At 52.2% G+C, this 19,177-nt stretch overlaps 2 protein-coding genes across 43 annotated transcripts in view; both read left to right on the top strand.

Moving 5' to 3' along the window:
* The window catches only part of TACC2 (transforming acidic coiled-coil containing protein 2), a 210,163-nt gene extending 202,835 nt beyond the window's left edge, over positions 1-7,328 (top strand). For all 39 annotated transcript variants that reach the window (XM_070257771.1, XM_070257137.1, XM_005602191.4 and 36 more), the window contains 4 exons: positions 2,123-2,283; positions 2,478-2,584; positions 2,980-3,100; positions 6,779-7,328. In XM_070257771.1, the coding sequence (XP_070113872.1) occupies positions 2,123-2,283; positions 2,478-2,584; positions 2,980-3,100; positions 6,779-6,844 (455 nt within the window). In that variant the 3' untranslated portion in view covers positions 6,845-7,328. The remainder of the gene's footprint in view (positions 1-2,122; positions 2,284-2,477; positions 2,585-2,979; positions 3,101-6,778) is intronic.
* An 8,459-nt stretch (positions 7,329-15,787) lies between these two features.
* Positions 15,788-19,177, top strand: part of BTBD16 (BTB domain containing 16) — a 45,655-nt gene continuing 42,265 nt past the window's right edge. Inside the window, exons 1-3 of one of the 4 annotated variants that reach the window (XM_005602185.4) lie at positions 15,788-16,038; positions 16,506-16,571; positions 18,176-18,327. In XM_005602185.4, coding sequence (XP_005602242.2) covers positions 16,554-16,571; positions 18,176-18,327 — 170 coding nt within the window. In that variant the 5' untranslated portion in view covers positions 15,788-16,038; positions 16,506-16,553. The remainder of the gene's footprint in view (positions 16,039-16,505; positions 16,572-18,175; positions 18,328-19,177) is intronic. The other 3 variants (XM_014733033.3, XM_070258778.1, XM_023638136.2) reach the window with 3 other exon arrangements.

The raw sequence follows: 19,177 nt of genomic DNA, 5'->3' as shown, positions 1-19,177 counted from the left end.
GGCTGATTCGGATGCACACTCACATGTGAGAACCCCTTCATTTGGAAATGAGCCCCCGAGAGTCAGGACTTATGAGCAAGTTTATCTCAGGGCAGGAGCTAAAACCAGGACATGGCCTTCCTGTTCTGTGCTTTCCCCTCTACACCACATGGCGAGAATATGCCTGACTTCAGATACAGGAAGATGCCCATCAACTCTAAGGGAAAAGAACCCAAAGCAACATTGGCTTTTAAGGGTGCTGTGTCCTTCCAGGTCAGTTACTAAGAGGCTGTGTGGAGACGTGCTTACGAGCACGGCTTTGGGTTTGGGGCTGGCTCTGCCGCTGCCTCAGTGAGTGAGTGACTTAGCTCTTAAGGCCCTGTTCACCTTCTGTGAAATGGAGATGAGAAACCTGCCCAGGTTGTTGCAAGGCCCCAGTGGCTCATCTATTGCACGGGCGTGGGTCGAGGCGTCATGTGAGTCAGGCACCTCCTGGGCCCTGGGACAGAGCAGTGGACAAAACTGACTCAGGACCCTGCCCTTGTGGAGCGTGCGTTGTAGGGGAGACGGGCAGCCGACAGGCACGTGCACGTGTGCACACGCATACACAGCCATCTGATAGAATGAAGGAGTGGCGCTGCTGGGGAGAGAATGAAGGACTAGACGTGGGGAGGCGTTTCCCACGGGTGCTCAAAGAAGGTGCCTCTGGGGAGGCGACCTGGGATCAGGGACCTGAGTGAGCAAGGGGGAGCCATGGGACGCTCCGGGGCCTGCGTTCCCCGCTGTGGGCACAGCAGTGCTGAGCCCTGGGACAGCACCGCCTGGGACGTGGAGGCCACTGTGGCTGCAGCCGGGAGGGCAGAGAGCAGAGCGTGTGGGGAAGGAGTTTGGCTTTTGTTCCCCATGCAGGGGGAGGCCCTGAGGGGCTCTGAGCAGGAGTGAGGTGACCCGGTTTGCACTTGTGGAAGCTTGGTCTGGCTGCTGGGTGCTGGCTTAGGGGCATTAAAAAGAGAACAGTCAGCATGGCACTGACATGTGGAGGGGCCAGGACTCCCTGGCCGCTGCTCTTCTGGCTGTTAGCATTTGCAGATGCGATCCATCCTTCAGCAGCCAGCCCTTGGAGGCAGTCCTGGGTAGCAGGCAGGCTCATCCCAGGTGACCGGGGGCTGAGACGGAAGGACAGATCTGCAGAGTTCTTTCCCCCAGGAGCGCTGAGCGGGAGCTTCTCCCTTCCCCACTCTGCTGTCACCAGAGTTTCAGACAGATAGAACAAATGGTTCCTCACCCACCTGGACCAGTGATGGATCAGCACACAAAACAGAGCACCGTGCAGGCGAGGGGCTTGTGTGTGGAGTGGTCAGAGAAAGACTTTCTCATAAAGATTAGGTGGTTTTCAGGACGTTTGGGGCAGAATATTAGCTTGTGGTGGCCCAGAGAGGTGGGGTGGAGGACAGAGCCGTCGCCTTCCCCAGGATCAGCCACTCTGACCCCAGCCAGAATTTCATGCTTTTGTACACAACTGAGAAACTCACTTTGACAGAAACAGCTCCATTTTTCTTGGAGTTCAGACACCTGTTCTGTCAAAGGAAATGTCTGTTTCTGTGTGAAGCAGAATTTCAAGGCAACGGTTATGTAGGCTTTAGAGTTCGGGGGATGTTTGAAGGATGAAGAAACCTTCTTCTTTTCCACGATCATCTCTTTATTTTGCTAACAGTTAGGAAGGCCGTCCCCGTGCAGCCCAGAACACTGCACTTTTTAATCTTGCCCAACACGATGAAGTCGTGCTGTTTTACTTTTTTATCTTATGGATCTGTTTGCTGTGAACAACCGGATAGAATCAGTGGGGTCTCCAGTGTAGATTTTTAAGGGGCTGCATCGACGAGGTTCAAGAACACTGGCCAGTGTCTGTGCTGTCTAATACAGCGCTGGCCCAGGCCTGGGATGCTGGGGCCATGGGTTTCGTGCCTTTGGAGACGGACTCTGGGTGGGCTCAGGAGAGTGGGTCCATCTGAACAAAAAGCCAAGATCTGAGATGCCTGCTGGTTGGGCTGTGTTGCATCCAAGGCCTTGGCTTCGCGAGGCCCCTGAGCTCAGGTTCGGATTCCATGGGCTTCATCGTTTGGCCCCTTGTCTCTCCTGCCAGAGGATGAACAGAGGGAGAAGTCAGTCTCCCACCAAACGGTCCAGCAGCTGGTCCTGGAGAAGGAGCAAGCCCTGGCTGACCTGAACTCCGTGGAGAAGTCTCTGGCCGATCTCTTCAGGAGATACGAGAAGATGAAAGAGGTCCTGGAGGGCTTCCGCAAGGTGCGTTTGTGTTCGGGGCCAGCGCGTGTGGGCGGGAGAGCGTGGAACAGGTTGGGAGAGATTGGGGGACATTCTGGAAGGTGTCCTCACAGGCTGGGGAGTCGGACTTGGCTGGCCAGGGTTACACCTTCTTGGGGTTTGCAACCCTCGTCGGCGTTTCTCTGTGGGCTTGACCGTGTCCTCTGTCGTGTCAGAATGAAGAGGTGCTGAAGAAGTGTGCACAGGAGTACCTGTCCCGAGTGAGGAAGGAGGAGCAGAGGTACCAGGCCCTGAAGGTGCATGCGGAGGAGAAGCTGGACAGGTACCACGCCTGGGTCTGCTCCCACGGGCCTCTCAGCAGCCCCTGCCAAGGCAGGCCGGGGGCTCCGATGGCACCCTTGACGTTAGCCTGGGAAGGGCGGATATTCTGTGCATTTTTTCAGTATGATTCATGATATGAGTGCACGCTCAGTGGGCATGCATTTTGCTAATTAAGGGATAGGTTGTGATGTCCAGGGCACCCTCGAAGCACCTGGACATTGTGGGAACGGGGTTGGAGGTGGGCAGTTCTCACGGGCTCCTGTGCTCGGCTCCTGTCGCTAGGAGCTGGAGCCAGACAGTTGCCCCCGTCCAGAATTGGGAGGAGGAGGGTGGGAGACATCTACAGGGGAGGGTGACCATTTCTGAGCTCCTCACACCCTCGCCCCGTTCCCACAGGGCCAATGCCGAGATTGCCCAGGTCCGGGGCAAGGCCCAGCAGGAGCAGGCTGCCTACCAGGCCAGCCTGCGGAAGGAGCAGCTGCGAGTGGATGCTCTGGAAAGAACACTGGAGCAGAAGGTAACAGGCCGAGGGGGCGGCCTCCAGGCCAGTGGGGCTGGCCAGACCCTCAGATAAACAGACTGGGCTTCCCTGCGCCCACAGCAGCTCTGGGGACAGGCTGCACAGCAGTGGCGCTCCCAGGACAAGTTCATGCTCCATGAGCTCTCCTCGCTCTCCCTCTGGAAGATCCAGTTTAATGCAGCTCTGAGCCTGGCCTCCTTTCTGCCTTTCCTGAATGGCTGCCTGCTTGGCTGTTTATTGCTGTTTTTCATTCCTTTTCAACTTTCATTCATTCGTCAAATATTTACCAAGCACCTACAATGCGCAGGCATGGTTCTTTAGTCCCTGCACCATGCTTGCCGGTGAGTGGATGGGGTCCCCACCAGACTCCTGGCAGAGACAACCGGCTGATGCAGAAAAGGGGCCATGTCAAGGTCAGAAGGGCCCCCAGATGTCCTCTTATTTCCATGGCTGGGGGATCCTCCTGAGGTCCCTCAGCTTTTCCCCAGCTTTCCTGATTTCCAATCTAGTGCTCAGTCCACTGTACACACTGTCTCCTTGGGTGTGAGAGGACATGAGAGGCCACTTCTGCCGGGAGCGCCATATGAGTCTGAGTCTGGATGGGTGTAAGCCAGGCAGGCCCCTCCCTGGGTATGTCTCTAGAAGGGGAGTTTGCAGACATGCACCCTGTTCTGGTTGACTTACTGAGCCTTCGGATTCCCCTGGCTGGTCATCAGAGAGCCCAGTGACCTTGGGTAGCATCACTTCTCATGCATTTGGGCCTTGATGAGCAGTCATGGAGAGTCCTTCATAGGCAGGTGGCATCAGGGGTCCCGCATATCTCCCAAATGGCCTCTGCTAACCCAGAAGCACCCAGCCAGCCTCAGAGTGGCCCCTTTCCTGTGCCTGCACCTGGCCAGGTTCCAGCGGGGCTGGCTGTGGTCCCGAGGGTTCTGGGCCGAGCAGAACACAGGTGCTGCCTCGCACTTCACCTACCTGACATCAGGGAAAGAGCCCTGGGACGCGGGAGACTCAGGTCCTTGCCCCACCCTGCAAGCCTCTCACTTCACCTTGGTTTCTAGGTTTGTAACTTTGGAGGATTAAACCAGAAGATCTAGAAGGTTCCTTCTTGTCCTGAGAATTATATGGCTCTATTAGTCGAATGAATTCCCCTGCATCCAAGTCTAACCACAGCTCAGCCTCTGCCTGGCCGTGTGTCCCACGGCCCGTTCCTGGTTATCCAGAATTCAAACAACTAGAAAACACACGTTGCCAGATCATGATTTTCCTCTTAGGATGAAAAAGACAAATGACTACCAGACAGTTTAATATCAGAGTCGTATTTTTAAAAAAGAAAGAGCCTGGACTATGCCAAATATGTTCAGCCTCTATTTTCCAGGCTCTGATCATTATTCTTTGCACTAACCACAGAGACAAGCAATACAGTCAGAACTGTCAAACGCAGGCGTTTCCTCAATCCATATTTATTGAGCATCACTCCAGTTTTACTGCTGAATCGGTGTTTATTTTTGTTTTCTGAATGTCGATAATCCACATATAGCATACTCGGTGACTTTTGAAAAATGGAATATTCCTTTACGTTAAAGCCTACATTCCACAGTGGTTTTGGGTTTGGCGGTTGTGCATCAGCGTTTCTAGATGGGAAAGGTAGCAGTGCTGGTGTTGGAGATCGTTCCCTCCTGCTTCCATTGGGATGTGACGGTGTTGAAGTCCCATCACGGTGTTAGCTAAAACCATAGAGGTAAAACCGGAATCAGCATGGGTGTTTTCCAGGCACCTGGCCCATGCAGATTATCACAGTTGCAAAATGAAGGTGATGCTAAATTTTCTGGCAAACTCAAAGTCCAGGAAGAAAGCAAGTGGGATTGCACAGTTTGGGACAACAGAGAAGATACAAACATAGCTGCAAACGTAATTTTATCTTAAACGCAAGCTCAGGAGGAATGAGTTAATCACATGGGTTCTTCACTAAAGGACTTTACGTGATACAGAGGGGCCAGTCTCTCTTCTAAAGAGATTCCTTTTGCCCAGTCGAGACTTTGTAAAGTGAGCTGGGACTTTTGCCCCCGGGAGCTGAGCCCTGTGATGGGGCAGTTTGCTCAGCAGTGGGCCGACGGTGCCAGGATAGAGCTTGGAGAACCTCCAGGCGTCGGTAGCTGCCGGCTCTGCTAGTGCCTCCCAACCATCAGTTCCTGGACATTATGTTTAATAAGTAAGATAGCAGAGCCGTATAGGAGGCAGGCCAGCCTGAATTTGTGTTCCGGGCTTGCCATGACTGACCTGCTGTGTGACCTTAAATTAAGCACAACGCTTAACCTCTCTGAGCCTAAGTTTCCTCACTGAAAAGTGGAGTTAATAATAGCTTCCCTTCGGGGACTGTCGTGAGAACTGAGGGACTTGCTGCCTGAGTGTATTTAGCGTGGTGACTGGCACATGGTAAGCGCTCCAGTAAGGTGAAAAATCACCCCTAGCAGCCCCAGCACTGGCAATAATAGTAATTTCAGGACTGGCGGTTAGTGCCGCGTCTCGTGCAGAGCCCCATCTTCCAACAGGAATTTCAGGGCCCCTCTGAACTGAGCCTCTCAGAGCTGCGCACTCCAGAAGGGAGGTGGCCAAGGAGATGCTCCCAGCAGGGGCTGGTGGCGGGCTGCAGTGGGCACTGAACTTCTCCACTGAGGAGGCCGCGTCTCCCCAGGCCCTGGCACCGTGAGGAGCACCAGGAGCCCAACCCGCAAGCACAGGACACGGAGCTCCGTGCCGGGATGTGTCTCGGGGAGTTCTGAGCTTTCCCAGGATGGGTCTCAGTACCGCTCAGGGGACAAGCTTGTGGTTAAGACTCGCCTTCCCTGGGGACCTCCAGGAAACGCTGGCTGCAAAATGTTCCCGTGGTGCTGGAAGGATCCAGCCCCCTTGTGAGGGGCCGTTCGAGATTGCCTGTTGAGCCAGATCAGTGTGAGGCTCCGCATCCAGTGCATCCGAGAGCAGGGCTGCACCTGCCAAGACAAGGAGTCGTCCCGCTGGATCTCCGCTCTTAGAGGATGGACAGTTGTTGTTGTCGGATCATCGGTGCGAGACGATCGCGTTGCTTCCCCTTGACGAGCCCTGAGAGGACGAGCAAGGCCTAGCCTGAGGACCCCCTGAAGCCATCTTGCACCTGCCCCCGCCTCTCTCCATGATCCCTTGTATCCACGGCACTGCCTCATTGGGCATCCTCTGAATAAAGCCAGTGATCCCCATTCATTGGAGCATTGCTCCAAAAAGCCACTGAAGAGCTCACCCCAGACCATCCTTTTGTGTCCATGTCCTTCAGAGGCAAATAGCGGGAAGAGAACCAATGCTAGTTAAGCCTTTACTGTGCGCTGGCCGCTGTGCTGGGGAACTTTACACTTCTTACCTTATTTAATTCTCAGACAGATGTTATCATCAACATTTTAGAGATAAGGAAATCAAGGCTCAGAGAGGTTGTGTAACTTGCCCAAGGTCACACAGCTAGAGCTGGGATGTGTACTTAGATTGTTTGGCTCCAAGTCACTTCTCTCACTGCTTCAGATAATTTCAGGGGGACTGAGAGGCCTGGAGAACCTCGTGCCCCAGAAGGCCCAATGACCATTCTGATTAGCTTGATTTCAAACCACCAAGAGATTTCAGTAACCTCTTTCTTGTCTTCACTTTCAGAATAAAGAGATAGAAGAACTCACCAAGATTTGTGATGAACTGATTGCCAAAATGGGGAAAAGCTAACTTTGAACCAAACGTCTGGCCTTGACCGTTGCGTGCAATATGACCGTCAGCACACTGCTGTCCCCTGGTTACGCGGACAGGTTCTGTTTTCACTTTCCGTATGCACTACTGTATTTCCTTTCTAAATAAAGTTGATCTGATTGTATGCAGTACTAAGGAGACTATCAGAATTTCTTGCTATTGGTTTGCATTTTCCTAGTATAATTCATAGCAAGTTGACCTCAGAGTTCCTGTATCAGGGAGATTGTCTGATTCTCTAACAAAAGACATTGCTGACCTTGGCCTTGCCCTTGTCCCCGAGTTCCCAGGGTGAGCAGCTTTTGGATTTCATATGAACATGTACAGCTTGCACAGGGACTCTCGCCTTAAGGAGTGTAAACTTGATCTGCATTTACTGATTTGTTAAAAAAAAAAAAAGAAAATGCATGTTTCAAATAAGATTCTCTATTGTAAATAAATTTTTTTCTTTGGATCTTGGCAATAAGTGTGGCTACAGTTTATTTTCTGGGAAGGGTTGGGTGGTTTCTCGCCTTTGTTAAATCCTATCAGATCTGGCCTTTCTCTCTCCTCTGTCTGGGTCCGTTTCTTTGTCCGCAGATGTAACTCACATTTCCTTCGTTGATGTGGCTGTGTTGGTAAGGTGAAGCTAATGAGAAATATTGACTTCCTGCTTACTTGATTAAGTGAGTGTATTGAATTAGTTTAGTTGTTTTTACAATGTCTCTTTGACTTTAGGGGCAAAATCCATTTCCTGTGATTGGCTCGAGGAAGCAGCAGGCTGTCACTCCTCCGTGCGTTCCGCTAGTGTGTTCAGATCAACCCTGAGACGCTGCCCCTTCCCCTCTGAAGGCTTCGTAAAGGGCAGGCAGTTACCTGTGGGAGACAGGTGATTAATTAGAGATGTGCCTGCTGTTAGATTCGTAATTGCCCCTGACTCTCTCCGGGACCCCAGGTTGAGGGGTGTGTGTATAGCAGGAGTGAGGCGGTGGGACGGTGTCTCGTTTCCCATCACCGCCGTAACAAATCAGCACAAACTTGGCAGCGTAACACAGCAGAAAGTTGCTCTCTCACGGTGCTGGAGGCCAGAAGTCCCGAAGCCAAGCGTGGACAGGGTCGTTCCCTCTGGGGGCTCTCAGGGAGTCTGTCCCGTGCCTGTCTCCGGCTTCTGGCTATGGCCAGCACTCCTTGGTGTTGCTTGGCTTGTAGCTGCGTCACTCCAGCCTCTGCCTCTGTCTGCACATGGCCTTCTCCTCTCTGTGTCTCATCTCCCTCTTCTTTTTCTTATAAGGAGACCACCCATTGGATTTAGGGCCCACCCTAAATCCTGGATGATTCTCAATTAAATCTGCAAAGACCCTATTTCCAAATAAGGTCACATTGACAAGCGGCAGTGGTCAGGATATGGATGTATCTTTGGGCGGATACGTTTGTGCCAGTGGGATGTGTGGTGTGGGATATAAGCTTGGAAAGCAGTCTGGAGCCCCCGAAGGCCCTCGGCTCGAACACCCCTCTTCCTGCCTAGGCACAGTGGCTGTAGCCTGCTCCCCTTACGTGGGGCCTCCCCAGTCCCTAACAGAGTGGGCTAGGCAGCCTCAGCCTTGGAGGAATGGGAGGGGTGTGGGAGGGTCTCTTTTGTGATTTAGAAGTGGGTGAAGTTATGCTGTCAGGCGGCACAGGGAGAGAAAGACGCAGCTGACTCTAGTCCCACTGTCACCCTCACCTGGCAGGGATGCTAAGCCAGGGCAGGGGTCTGCCTCCTCCCACTGCCCAGCAACCTCTGCTTGGCTCAGCCTCCCAATTACACCTCCTCATGGCTCAGCCACAGCCCCCTCACCCAGATGCTCTCTCCTCCAGGCCAGACCCCCTCCTCCACCCTCACCCCAGGTTCTCACCTCCACTGTGTTCTCAGAACAGCCCAGCCCCTATCTCTTGAATGCTTTTATTTTTCCCATTAACTCAGTCAAAACATCCATCACTAAAAATCTAGAAATGCAGGTAAGAAAAAAACCCTCGTATGCAAATCAAGAAATGATGACTGTTGGGACCAGCCCCATGGCATGGTGGTTAAGTTCGGCACACTCCGCTTCAGTGACCCGGGTTCATGGATTCGGATCCTGGATGCAGACCTGCACCGTGATCCTCAGCCACACTGTGGCGGTGACCCACATATAAATATGTTAGCTCAGGGCTAATCTTCCTCAGGAAAAAAAAAGAAGAAATGCTAACTGTTAACATTTTCATGTTTATTTTGCTGTGCTTTTTCCTCGGTGTGTGAAATGTTCGTTGATCTTTTTATAAAAGCGGGATTATTTGCAGTTAGGTGGAGCCACTCTGGCACAGCCTTCTGCAGGGCCCTGCACACCATTTTGTAAAGTTTTTTTCCACCTAATACTGTAATGTGGCCGTCATGTTATGGTAAACTTTTGCATCAATAAATCGAGCTCTTTGTCATCATTTCGAGTGACTGCGTGTGTTCCGTGTACCAAAATGTATTTAGCCAACTGCCCATGATGGACATTTATATCAGGTCCCAACGTTTTGCTGTCACTATACACGCATGCTGTGTGTTTCCTTATGCACATACGTTAGTGAACATGAGTCCTTCCTTAGGCTGAATTCCTAAAGTGGCCAGTACTCCAGCCAGAGGCCACCAGGAGCACACCTGTGACTGAACAGGTTGTTGCTCTGTGCAGTGCGGGGGGACACCCTCCAGGGGGAGCCGTGGGGCATCTCAGTAAGCGGGTCTCAGCTTGTGGCAGAGAGCTTGGACTTGGGTCAGGTGGTTCTGGGGAGACTCGGGGAAGCAGAGCTTTGCTCCACTGGATGCTGTCAGGCCAGAGATGCTTCTCAGGGTGGGTATCTCAATACATCTTATCTAGAAGAAGACTAGACTAAGGAAAAGCTGTAATTAGTACAGAAGCAACAGTCACTCATGTACCCATTAGCCAGGATAGAGGGATGTTTGGTCCTTTCTGTGGTTTGGATAATGTTCACGTCCTGTCTGTGTTCCGACATGATTACGGAGTGGTCTTATTTTTTTCTTGATCCATCACAGTGTGGTCGGTTGGACGCTGCTGTTCTGTGAAATTGTCTGTGTTCTATACGAGAACAGCAAGACCTGGCGGTGAGTGCCGGCCAGCTCCCTGAGGACACGGGCTGCTTTTCTCCTTCTTGAAGGTTATACACATTTTTAAAGTTTGGGTTGGGAAGCCCATTGCCAAATAGCCTTCCACTAAGGTCGTACTAAGATATAACCCCACCACCACTACACAGACACAAGCCCGACACACACAGCCTCAGTATACGCTCTGGGGCACAGGATCTGGCAGTTGGCTGCTCTTACTGTTGGCCTGCCAGCCCGGCCTAGCTGGGGAAGCACGGGCCCCAAGCTTGGCCTCAGGCCCACCTACCCCTTGCCTCCGTCACTCTACCTACCCACAGGCCGCTGTGCGGAGTGCCGGCCTCCGGGACCCTATGGGTTAATAGCAGCTGCTTTTTCTCCTACGCTCACTTTATGTAATGCCACATACGCTTGCAAATGTTCAGCCCGTGATGGCTGCTGAGGACTATTTAAGTTATTTTGCTCTGCTGAGTGAGTGGAAAGAGAAGCCAGCAACTGATGCGCCAGCCGGCATTACAACCTTTGAGATTCTCAGCATCTCTTAGAACTTCGGTTTGTCGAGTCAGTTGAAATCTTGAGCTTCTAACATCATTTTTGGTTTTCTTTTTCAGACTCAGCATTTCCTTGGTGCTCTCAAGTTGAAGGTGGCTTTACTGAGAGAGTAAGACTGCCTTGTGAGGACAGAGAGTGGGTAGGGCGGGGAAGGAGATAGAAAAGAGGGAGGTGGTCACTGACGACCTGGGGAGGGGGGCCCTGGGGAGTTTCTTTTTCTTTCCAGTTTGGGGCTCAGCTCCTTAGGTGTGAGATCTGAGCTGCTGAGGCCACAGTAGGGAGCGTCCCTCGAGGACGCCTCCCCAGTCCAGGCCCCTGACTCCAGGAGAGAGAAGCCATCGGTGCTCCGCGTGGGGCAGGTAGAGGAGGTGACCGGGCCAGAGTGAGGGTGCCCAGCTTGGCGCTGGTAGGATGCCGAGGTTTCTTAGCAAAGCCTCTCTACTTTCCAGGACATTCCATTACACTTGAAAAATTGGCCAGAGCAGGGTGGGTGTTCTGATGGGGGCGGGGGGGGGGGGGGGTGGAGGTGTGTGCACACGTGGGGCATATTGGCAAGAGGAAGGTAATTATTTAAATGTGAGCACCAGCAAGGGCTCCCTGGGGGTTAGCTCATTTTAGCCTTGAAACAACCTGGTTAGTAGAAACTATTTTTATTTCCATGTAACAAAAAGGAAACGGAGGCTCAGAGAGGTTAAAATTCTGGGGAGTTGACTGAGCCACTCAGCCAGGAAATGGACAGCCGGGATTCGATCCCAGGTCTTGGTGCCCTTAAGGCCAGGTCCTCCACATTCCCCAGGCTGAGAGGGTCCTTTATAAGGAGGTCTGAGCAGAAAGTGGTGGGGGGAGAAGGCATAGGGCGGGGATGTACCCTAGTGCCTGTGGGGTCCTTACATCTGTTCTTAGTCTGATTGGTGGCCCTGCCTTGAGTCTGAGCTGGCTGCCCTGTTGTTTTTATGGACTGTAAACAACCTGCTTGGGGCCGGCCCGGTGGCGCAGCACTTAAGTTCACACATTCTGCTTCGGTGGCCCAGGGTTCGCTGGTTTGGATCCTGGGTGCAGACATGGCACTGCTTATCAAGCCATGCTGTGGTAGGCATCCCACATATAAAGTGGAGGAAGATGGGCACGGATGTTAGCTCAGGGCCAGTCTTCCTCAGCAAAAAGAGGAGGATTGGTGACAGATATTAGCTCAGGGCTCATCTTCCTAAACTAAACAAAACAAAACAAAACAAAAAAACCCCTGCTCCTTGATCCGTGGAGGGGCCGGCAGTGGGCTGGCCCAGGGTGTGCTTTGTTAGGCTGATGTGAGCAAGTGGCTTTGCTCTTCCTGGTCTTTGCATGTTTCCCTCACAGTCAGTGGACCCAGGACACCTCCCCAGGCTGGTGCACGTGGCCGGCCGGACTCCTGAGTTCCCTGGGCTGGCACAGCCATGGCAGAATCTGGAGAATTCACAAGTCTGTCTTTTGGATTTATTAGGAGCTGGGAAATGCAATTTGGAGATCAAAAGGGTAAGCCCTGGGAGATCTACGCGCTCCACTCCTCGAGTCCCGCCCTGGGGTGCCGTGAGCCTGCGCGGTTGGTTCTTCAGTAGGTCCTGACCTCTCCACTCCAGCCCAGCACATGCTGTTCCCTCCAGCTGGGACACTCACCCCGCCCCATCATCTTATCTCTCAGCTAATTGCTACTCCCTTAGGACTCATCCTTGATGTCACTTCTTCCAAGGACCCCCCCCGGGCCTGGGTTAGTGTTTCAAAATGTAGGTTTCATTAACATTCAGGTCTGGTGAAGCAACAGATCAGGAGACAACTGCCATTGAAAAGATAATGTTACAGTTCCCCAAGAGGAGGGGACACGCCACACCACAGAGGGCCACATGAGGGAGCACCAGCATCGGGCAGGAGGCAGAGGGAGCCTTTATTGTGGTTTCTGCAGGAAAGAACAGGTGAGGCAGGGTGAGCAGGCTTAGGACTGGCTAGTCGGAACCATCTCAGCAGGCTCGGGGGCAGAGGGGCTCTGTAGGTGTCTGCTGCCTGGCCCTGGGGTGACTAGGTTGGGGAACAGTGGTCCTGAGTGTGAGAGCACGGTAAAGGAGGTGGTTGGGAGGTAGGCTACAGATCAGTTGGTTTGCATCTGAAGGTTCACATGTAGACGAGTCCTTTACTGTCTCTAGGAATTGGCGAGCCCGAGAAGCGACAGTCCCCTTGTGTCAGTAAGGTCCCAAGACGTCAAAGCGTCAGAATAAAAACACAAGCTTAATGCAGTCGGTTGCCCCTCCTACGAGTTCCTGCTGCTCGCTGAGCTTGACCCTTGGCTTGTCCATCACCCTGGACACCGTGCGCCTCAGAAGGGCAGACTTGAAACCCCCACGAGCAAGGTGCCCGGCATAAAAGATGATTTGTGAGGGCAGCTCACAAATGACTTTTTAAAAATAGTTATGTAGATAATGTATATTAGAAGCAAACCAGCATGCCAAATATGTTATTTCATCAATAAATTTACTTTAAAAACATTGTAAATAACAAAAAATTGTAAGTAAAAAGCTATGCCCATTTTTATAGAAAAATGTTAAATAAATAGCATTCCAGGTGCTGTGAGGATATGAAACTGCAGAGGTGGCACCCATCCTTCGCCTTGCCCCCGTTTCATCCCCAACACCTTGCACGAACTTGACCCTCAAGCATTGCTTAACTGAGGGAGGGAAGCAGGCCTGGCCCAGCTGTCATCACCGCCTCCCAGCCCTGGCCGGGCTAACCCGGAAGTCTTGGAATAATGGAATCAGCAGTGGGTGGAGCCCAGGAGTTGATTTGTCTGAGATTCGTTTTGCAGAGGAGAAAACTGACCGAAGCGCAGAGTCAGAGGGAGGACTTTCCCGAGGTCACACAGCAAGTTAGTGGCCAGTGCTCCTTGCTAATCACTGAGACCCTACCCTGTGCCGTGTAGGACCCAGCTCGAGGACAGCACCCACCTTTGCCTCTCCTCGGTGGAAGCCCCTGCCTGTCTCCTGGCTCATGCTGTGCCTCAGTGCCCGCCCCCTCCCCCCGCCCAGCAGTGGCCTGGACCCGGGTGCACAGCAGCCTCCCACACCCTGGGAGCCAGCTGATCCTGATTTGAGTACCCACAATTGCCTCCCACTGCACACATACCGTGTCCTGGGCCCTGATTCTTCTAGAACCGTGGTCTTTAGAGCCAGCACTCAGCCTCTGAGGCCTAGACACTCCACACTGCCAGGCCCCAGGGGCTCTGGGTCTACACTTCCCACCAAGGGAGGGTAAGGGTGTGCCAAGGTCTCACAGCTGGTCGGTGCCAGAACCAGAGTCGAAACTGAGTGTTCTTTCAGTGTATCCCACCGCCTCCCCATATGGTGACTGGTTGGAGTCACTGAAATGGGCAGTCTGGGAAGGTAGTGACCTCCTCATCCCTGGAGTGTTCGAGAAGACGGGCATCCCACCAAAATCCCCCTGTAACTGTGGGACATGGGATTTGGTACAGGATGGTTCTGGCTAAGAGCTGTGCTCAATGAGGTTTGGTGTCTGAGCCATCAAAGGCCTTTGCTCTTAGGATTTCTGACTTGTCTGGGCCCTGGGGCAGGGTCACAGCACATCCCAGCACACTGGGCACCACCAGGAAGGGACCTTGAAGGAAACATGCAGGGGGCCATTTCCATTTATTTGCATTTGTTGTCTCTGACTTTGGCTAATAGCTCGGTTCCCAAGAGCTCTGGGGGGATGTATGTGCAAGGGGCTTTGAAGGTGGGCTGAAGGCCCTGGATCCCTGAGCTCAGACCCTATAGGGAGTGATGGACCCAGTCAAGGCCAAGGGTCCTGCTTAGGGACGGCAGGGAGTGTAGCACTTTGGGACGCTTCCCTAGAGTGGCCACTAGATGGCGCCCAAGGGCCTGTTCTCAGCTGTGCCCCAGAATTGGTACCTGAGGGCATCCTGGGCTGGCCAGAAGGGACAAGTGATCCAAGTCAATAGATTTCAAATTCTTTAACTGGAATCTTACGTGGGGCACTACATTCCAGGGACAGGTAGCTGGGAAAAGGGAGAGAGCAGCAAAGAGAGCAAATCTATCCATTTGTGCACAGACATCCGCTGAGGTGGACCGTGACCCACACAGCGGCAGACACACACACACACACATGCATAAACGTGCGTGCACACACACGTGCACACACACACAGAGTGCCCATCCGTGTGCAAAGGCAGGGCAGTGGGTAGGGACTGGTACATTCAATTATCAAGTCAAGAGACGCTTGTTGAACGCTTCCTTGGGGCCGAGTTTGGTTGGTGGGCTCTGTGGGGACGCAGGGATGGGTAAGCCAACACAGGACACTCCACGCTAACCAACTACTCTGCAAAGCAGACTGTGGGTGTCTGGAGAGGGAGAATTGCAGATCTGAGGGTGAGGAGGGAGGGACATTCAGGGGTGCCCCCATTTATGGGGTGTTTTATAGTTTCTAGAATACCACTGCAAGTGGGCAGAGCAGCTCCCTTCCTGTTTTACTTTATAAGTTACATGACTCAGGAGAGGCTGCACGTGGAGGCTCTCAGGGAAGCCTGCCCTCAGGACTCACGAGCTGCGCTGACTCCAGGCTCCTGACTGGAGCTGGGGTTTCTATGAGCCCCGGGGTGGAGGCCCAGGACTTCCATGGATCAAGTTTCCCCGGCCCGACAGATGCGGCCCCCACCTCCCCCTTCCTAATTCAGGGCGTGGACGTCACAGACCGAGTTGCTGAGGACACTGTAAGATTCCGCCCTGCCCCCCCCCCCCCAGAATGAAGATGCTTGGCCTTGTCCCCAGCTTTTTGTCAGTTCTTAGTTCCCAGAGAGAGCAGATTAAAAATCATCTATCCACAAAATAAATCATCAGACACAGCTTTTAATAAAGTAAAACCCTCTGGTTTTTACTTAAATATTTTTGCCAAAACATTTCTGGACACTAAAGCTAGAAATTAGAGGACCCCAGAATGCCAAAGCTGGGAGGGATCTGAGGGCCTTCTGGTCGGATCTGATTTACAGATGAGGCCTGAGGACTAGGGGGATTGGTTCTCCCTGAGGCCCTTTTAGAGAATCTTCCGGGTTTCCCCAGATGCTCTAAGGACACATGGCACTAAGTGGAAACAGGCATGACACCATTCCGCTCAGGAGGGAGCAGAGGAGGAAGTGCACCCGGGCTGAGCATTGCTCCCGCAGCCCCTCAGCGACAGCCTCCCACACGGCCCCCAGGCCCCCAGCTGCGCTGCAACTGGGCCTGGGACAGGAAGTGCTCGGAACCTCCCTGATGTTGCCATGGTGCCCACGACGACCCAGGACACCAAAGGTGAGCTCCCCTGCCAAGGCACCTTGGCCCGTAAGAAGAAAAGGGTGAGCCCTAAATGTCCCGAGCTCTCTCAGGATTCAGCCTCAGAAGACGAACAGCCCCAGGGATCCTGTAATTCAGAGACTGAAGTGATGCGAGTACCTCCATTCAGGAAGCTTCCCCTGTAAATGCACCTGTGCTGAGGAGGGGGCTTCAGAGCAGTAAGTGCGGCCAGTCCTTTTCATGCGGTTGAGAGTCAAGGAGGGCATCCCTGGTGGCCGGCCCTGCTTGGACTGGGTAGAGAGGGGCTTTGGGGGTTCCAGGCTGGGAGGTGGGAGGGGTCTGGAGCTGAGGGGCCATCGTAAGTAGCACATCATATGGTCAGCCTACTTCAAGCCCTGCCCCCGTTCCCATCCTTTGGTAAAGGGTGAAGAATCGTGGGTTACCGCCTATTTTGTCTCATCTGAGCCACTTTTCAAGCACAAAGCAGAGAATTTTCTGTCCACTAACGTGCTTTAAAAAAAAATGAGATATTCTCTTGATTTGGTAAATATCCCCCACTCGAGGCTTACTCATTCTTACTTTTATCCAAAATATAGATTCTTTAGGTCAATCTCCTCCAAAATATTTTGAAGAGACCTTTTGGAAATGTGTTGAAAATTTAATCTTTACCTCTTTTGTCTTCCAGGTGCTTCTCCCCCCACCGCCCCCTCCCGTGTAATCGCCACTGTCATTCATGAAAATGTTGAACCCGGTGAGTAGGTCGGCTTTACGAGAGGGCAGGCGGTGGTGGAGCAGAGCTCCTGGTTATGGTGGTATCACCAGGTTTCCACAGGCGGTGGGTCTTGCACCACCCAGGACTCCAGCTTTATTACTGACTCTGCTGGGAAGAGCAATGTTCGGGGTCCTGCCGACGGAGCTCACCATCGCTCAGGTCTCACACTGCAGCAGGCCAGCTTCTAGAGTCAGATTCCACAGTTTTCAATCACCCACCATATTCCAGGCACTATACTAAAACATAGTTCCCAAACTTTATTTTATTTTATCATTTTAACATCACTACCATCACCATCATCATCCTCATCCTCATTGTCATCATTCCCATTTTACATATGAGAACCAAGAAGCCCAACAGGTTAAATGACTGGCCCAAGGTCGCACAACTAGTTTGTGGCAATAACAGGATTTGAACTCAGATCCTTCATTCCGTGGCCCCAGTTTCCCCACCACCCCGCTGGTGCTTGGCGTGGCTTAGGCTCAATGGCACCCATTCCTATGGGTCCCTCATCACGCACTTTTCCTGGCCAGATTTCCTTGAACCGTCGCATTTCAGGTTTATATCCGTGCTGGGTATTCTCCTGCTTCCTTAAGGAAATTGCTGATGCCCTGGGGCCTCAAGAAAAAGTCTAAAGTTCCTGCCCAATGACCCAGCTGGGCCTCTCCTCAAAGAATTGAAAACAGGTGTTCAAACAGACACTCATGCGTGAATGATTGTAGCAGCTTTATCCACAATAGCCAAAAGGTGGAAACAACCCAAGTGTCCCTCAGCTGATGAACAGATAAACAAAATGTAGGGTCTCCATACGATGGGCTATTATTCAGCCATGAAAAGGAATGAAATTCTGATACATGCCTCATAAAACATCATGCTGAGTGAAAGACCCCAGGCATAAAAGCCTACATATTGTATGGTTCCATTTATACAAAATATCCAGAATAGGCAAATCTGTAGAGGCAGAAAGCAAATTAACGGTTGCCAGGAGCTGGGGGAGGAGGAAATTGGGAGTGATGGCTTCATGGGGGCAAGGTTTGCTTTTGGGATAATGAAAATGTTTTGGACTCGAAAGTGATGCTGGTTGTACAACATTGTAAATGTACTAAATTGCACACTATGAAATGGCCAATTTTATGTCTTTTGTATTTCACCACAGAAAAACACCAAAAAACAAAAAAAACAGTCCCTGGCTGAGGTCTCCTCAGTTTGGTATCTCTCTGAATCACCTGTTAGGATAAGCTCTGAAAGAACCGTTTCTTGAAGCATAATCCTATCCCTGCCGTGGGTTCTTCAGAGCCACCTGCAAAGAAACCATCCTTCTCCCTGGCCTTTTGCCTCTGGCACCTGCTGTCCTAGATCCGAAATTCCAAATTACTGTGTAGCTTGAAATCCTCAGTCTACTGAGTACAATATATTGGGAAGCCCCAGGAAGATGGCTCATGAGAATACTGGCCATGTTTGAAAATTAACCACCATTTTAAAATATGCCTTGATTTTCTTTCTGCTGTACAATTTGGGAAACCTGGCATTTATGTGAGGTTAAAAAAAAAACCACTACTTCCTCTCTTTCTTTATTTCCCCAGCAGCACAAACCTCGGCTGGAGCGCAGGATCGCTGGTGCAACCAACCGGTGGCGTCTCCCCAGACAGCCTGTCTCCGGGGACCTGCTGGCACTCTCCCAGTTGTGCAAGGCTTTGAGCATAGACTTTGATGAGGCGCTGAAGAACCCACACAGGTAGGGAGAGCACAGGCCCATGGCCAGAAGGGCCCCTCAGGGTGAACCGCATTTCTGGGAAGTGCCCCGTGGCTGGGCCACTGTGGTTGGGCAGATGGGCTGTCACGAGGCGCATTTGTGTGGAAGGCTGCCTTTGGGACCATCCCTTAGGGATGCACAGGGTCAGTGTGTCTACTTCCTCTAAGAATGTGGGCAGTGATAAACGTGCAGAGAGAGACTGACCATGTTTTTTGTAGATTCTCCTTTGCACTGGGAACGTTGGATGCTAACAGGATTCTCTTATAAGTTTATCAACTGATTTGTTGACGAACAAAACTTAGCTAGTCCTGGCTCAGAGTCTGAACCCCTCTCATGAATGCCCGTTTCCACCCGGTTGATTGGCTTCCTATTCACTGGAAGCTGGCTTCCCCCTCACTCCCAAAGTATTCTAGGCAGCTGGCTCAGAGCATCACTTCTTCTTATTGTGAGTCCTTTCTTGCCTCTCCTGGGGACACAGAGCTGGACCCTGTTGCAGAAGGGACACTTCACTGCCCTAGTGCCTTGGTCTCAGCAGATGCACTGCCTTCCCTGGGCTGGTAGCATCTGCCTTGTGAGCACACAGTCAAATCTTCCTGAGCACGGGCTGGACCCCTGGGCACACAAGAGCTCCTCGCTCCATGTTTGCTGAGCGAGTACCCTGATCTTTGCTTTCTAGACCCCCCTGGCCAGCCCTGCTCCATTGCGCCCCCCACCCCACAGGTGCACATTTGAATAAATCAAAACTCATCTGGATTTGGTGTCTAAATTCTCTGATGACCACAGCTTAGAAAAATTGAGTGCTGTGAGTCGCTACTTTTGGCATTGGCTATTC

Source organism: Equus caballus, chromosome 1 (assembly GCF_041296265.1).
Source record: "Equus caballus isolate H_3958 breed thoroughbred chromosome 1, TB-T2T, whole genome shotgun sequence".
NCBI lineage: Eukaryota > Metazoa > Chordata > Mammalia > Perissodactyla > Equidae > Equus > Equus caballus.
Note: the sequence above shows the minus strand (reverse complement) of the source record. Positions and strands in the feature narration are given on the sequence as shown.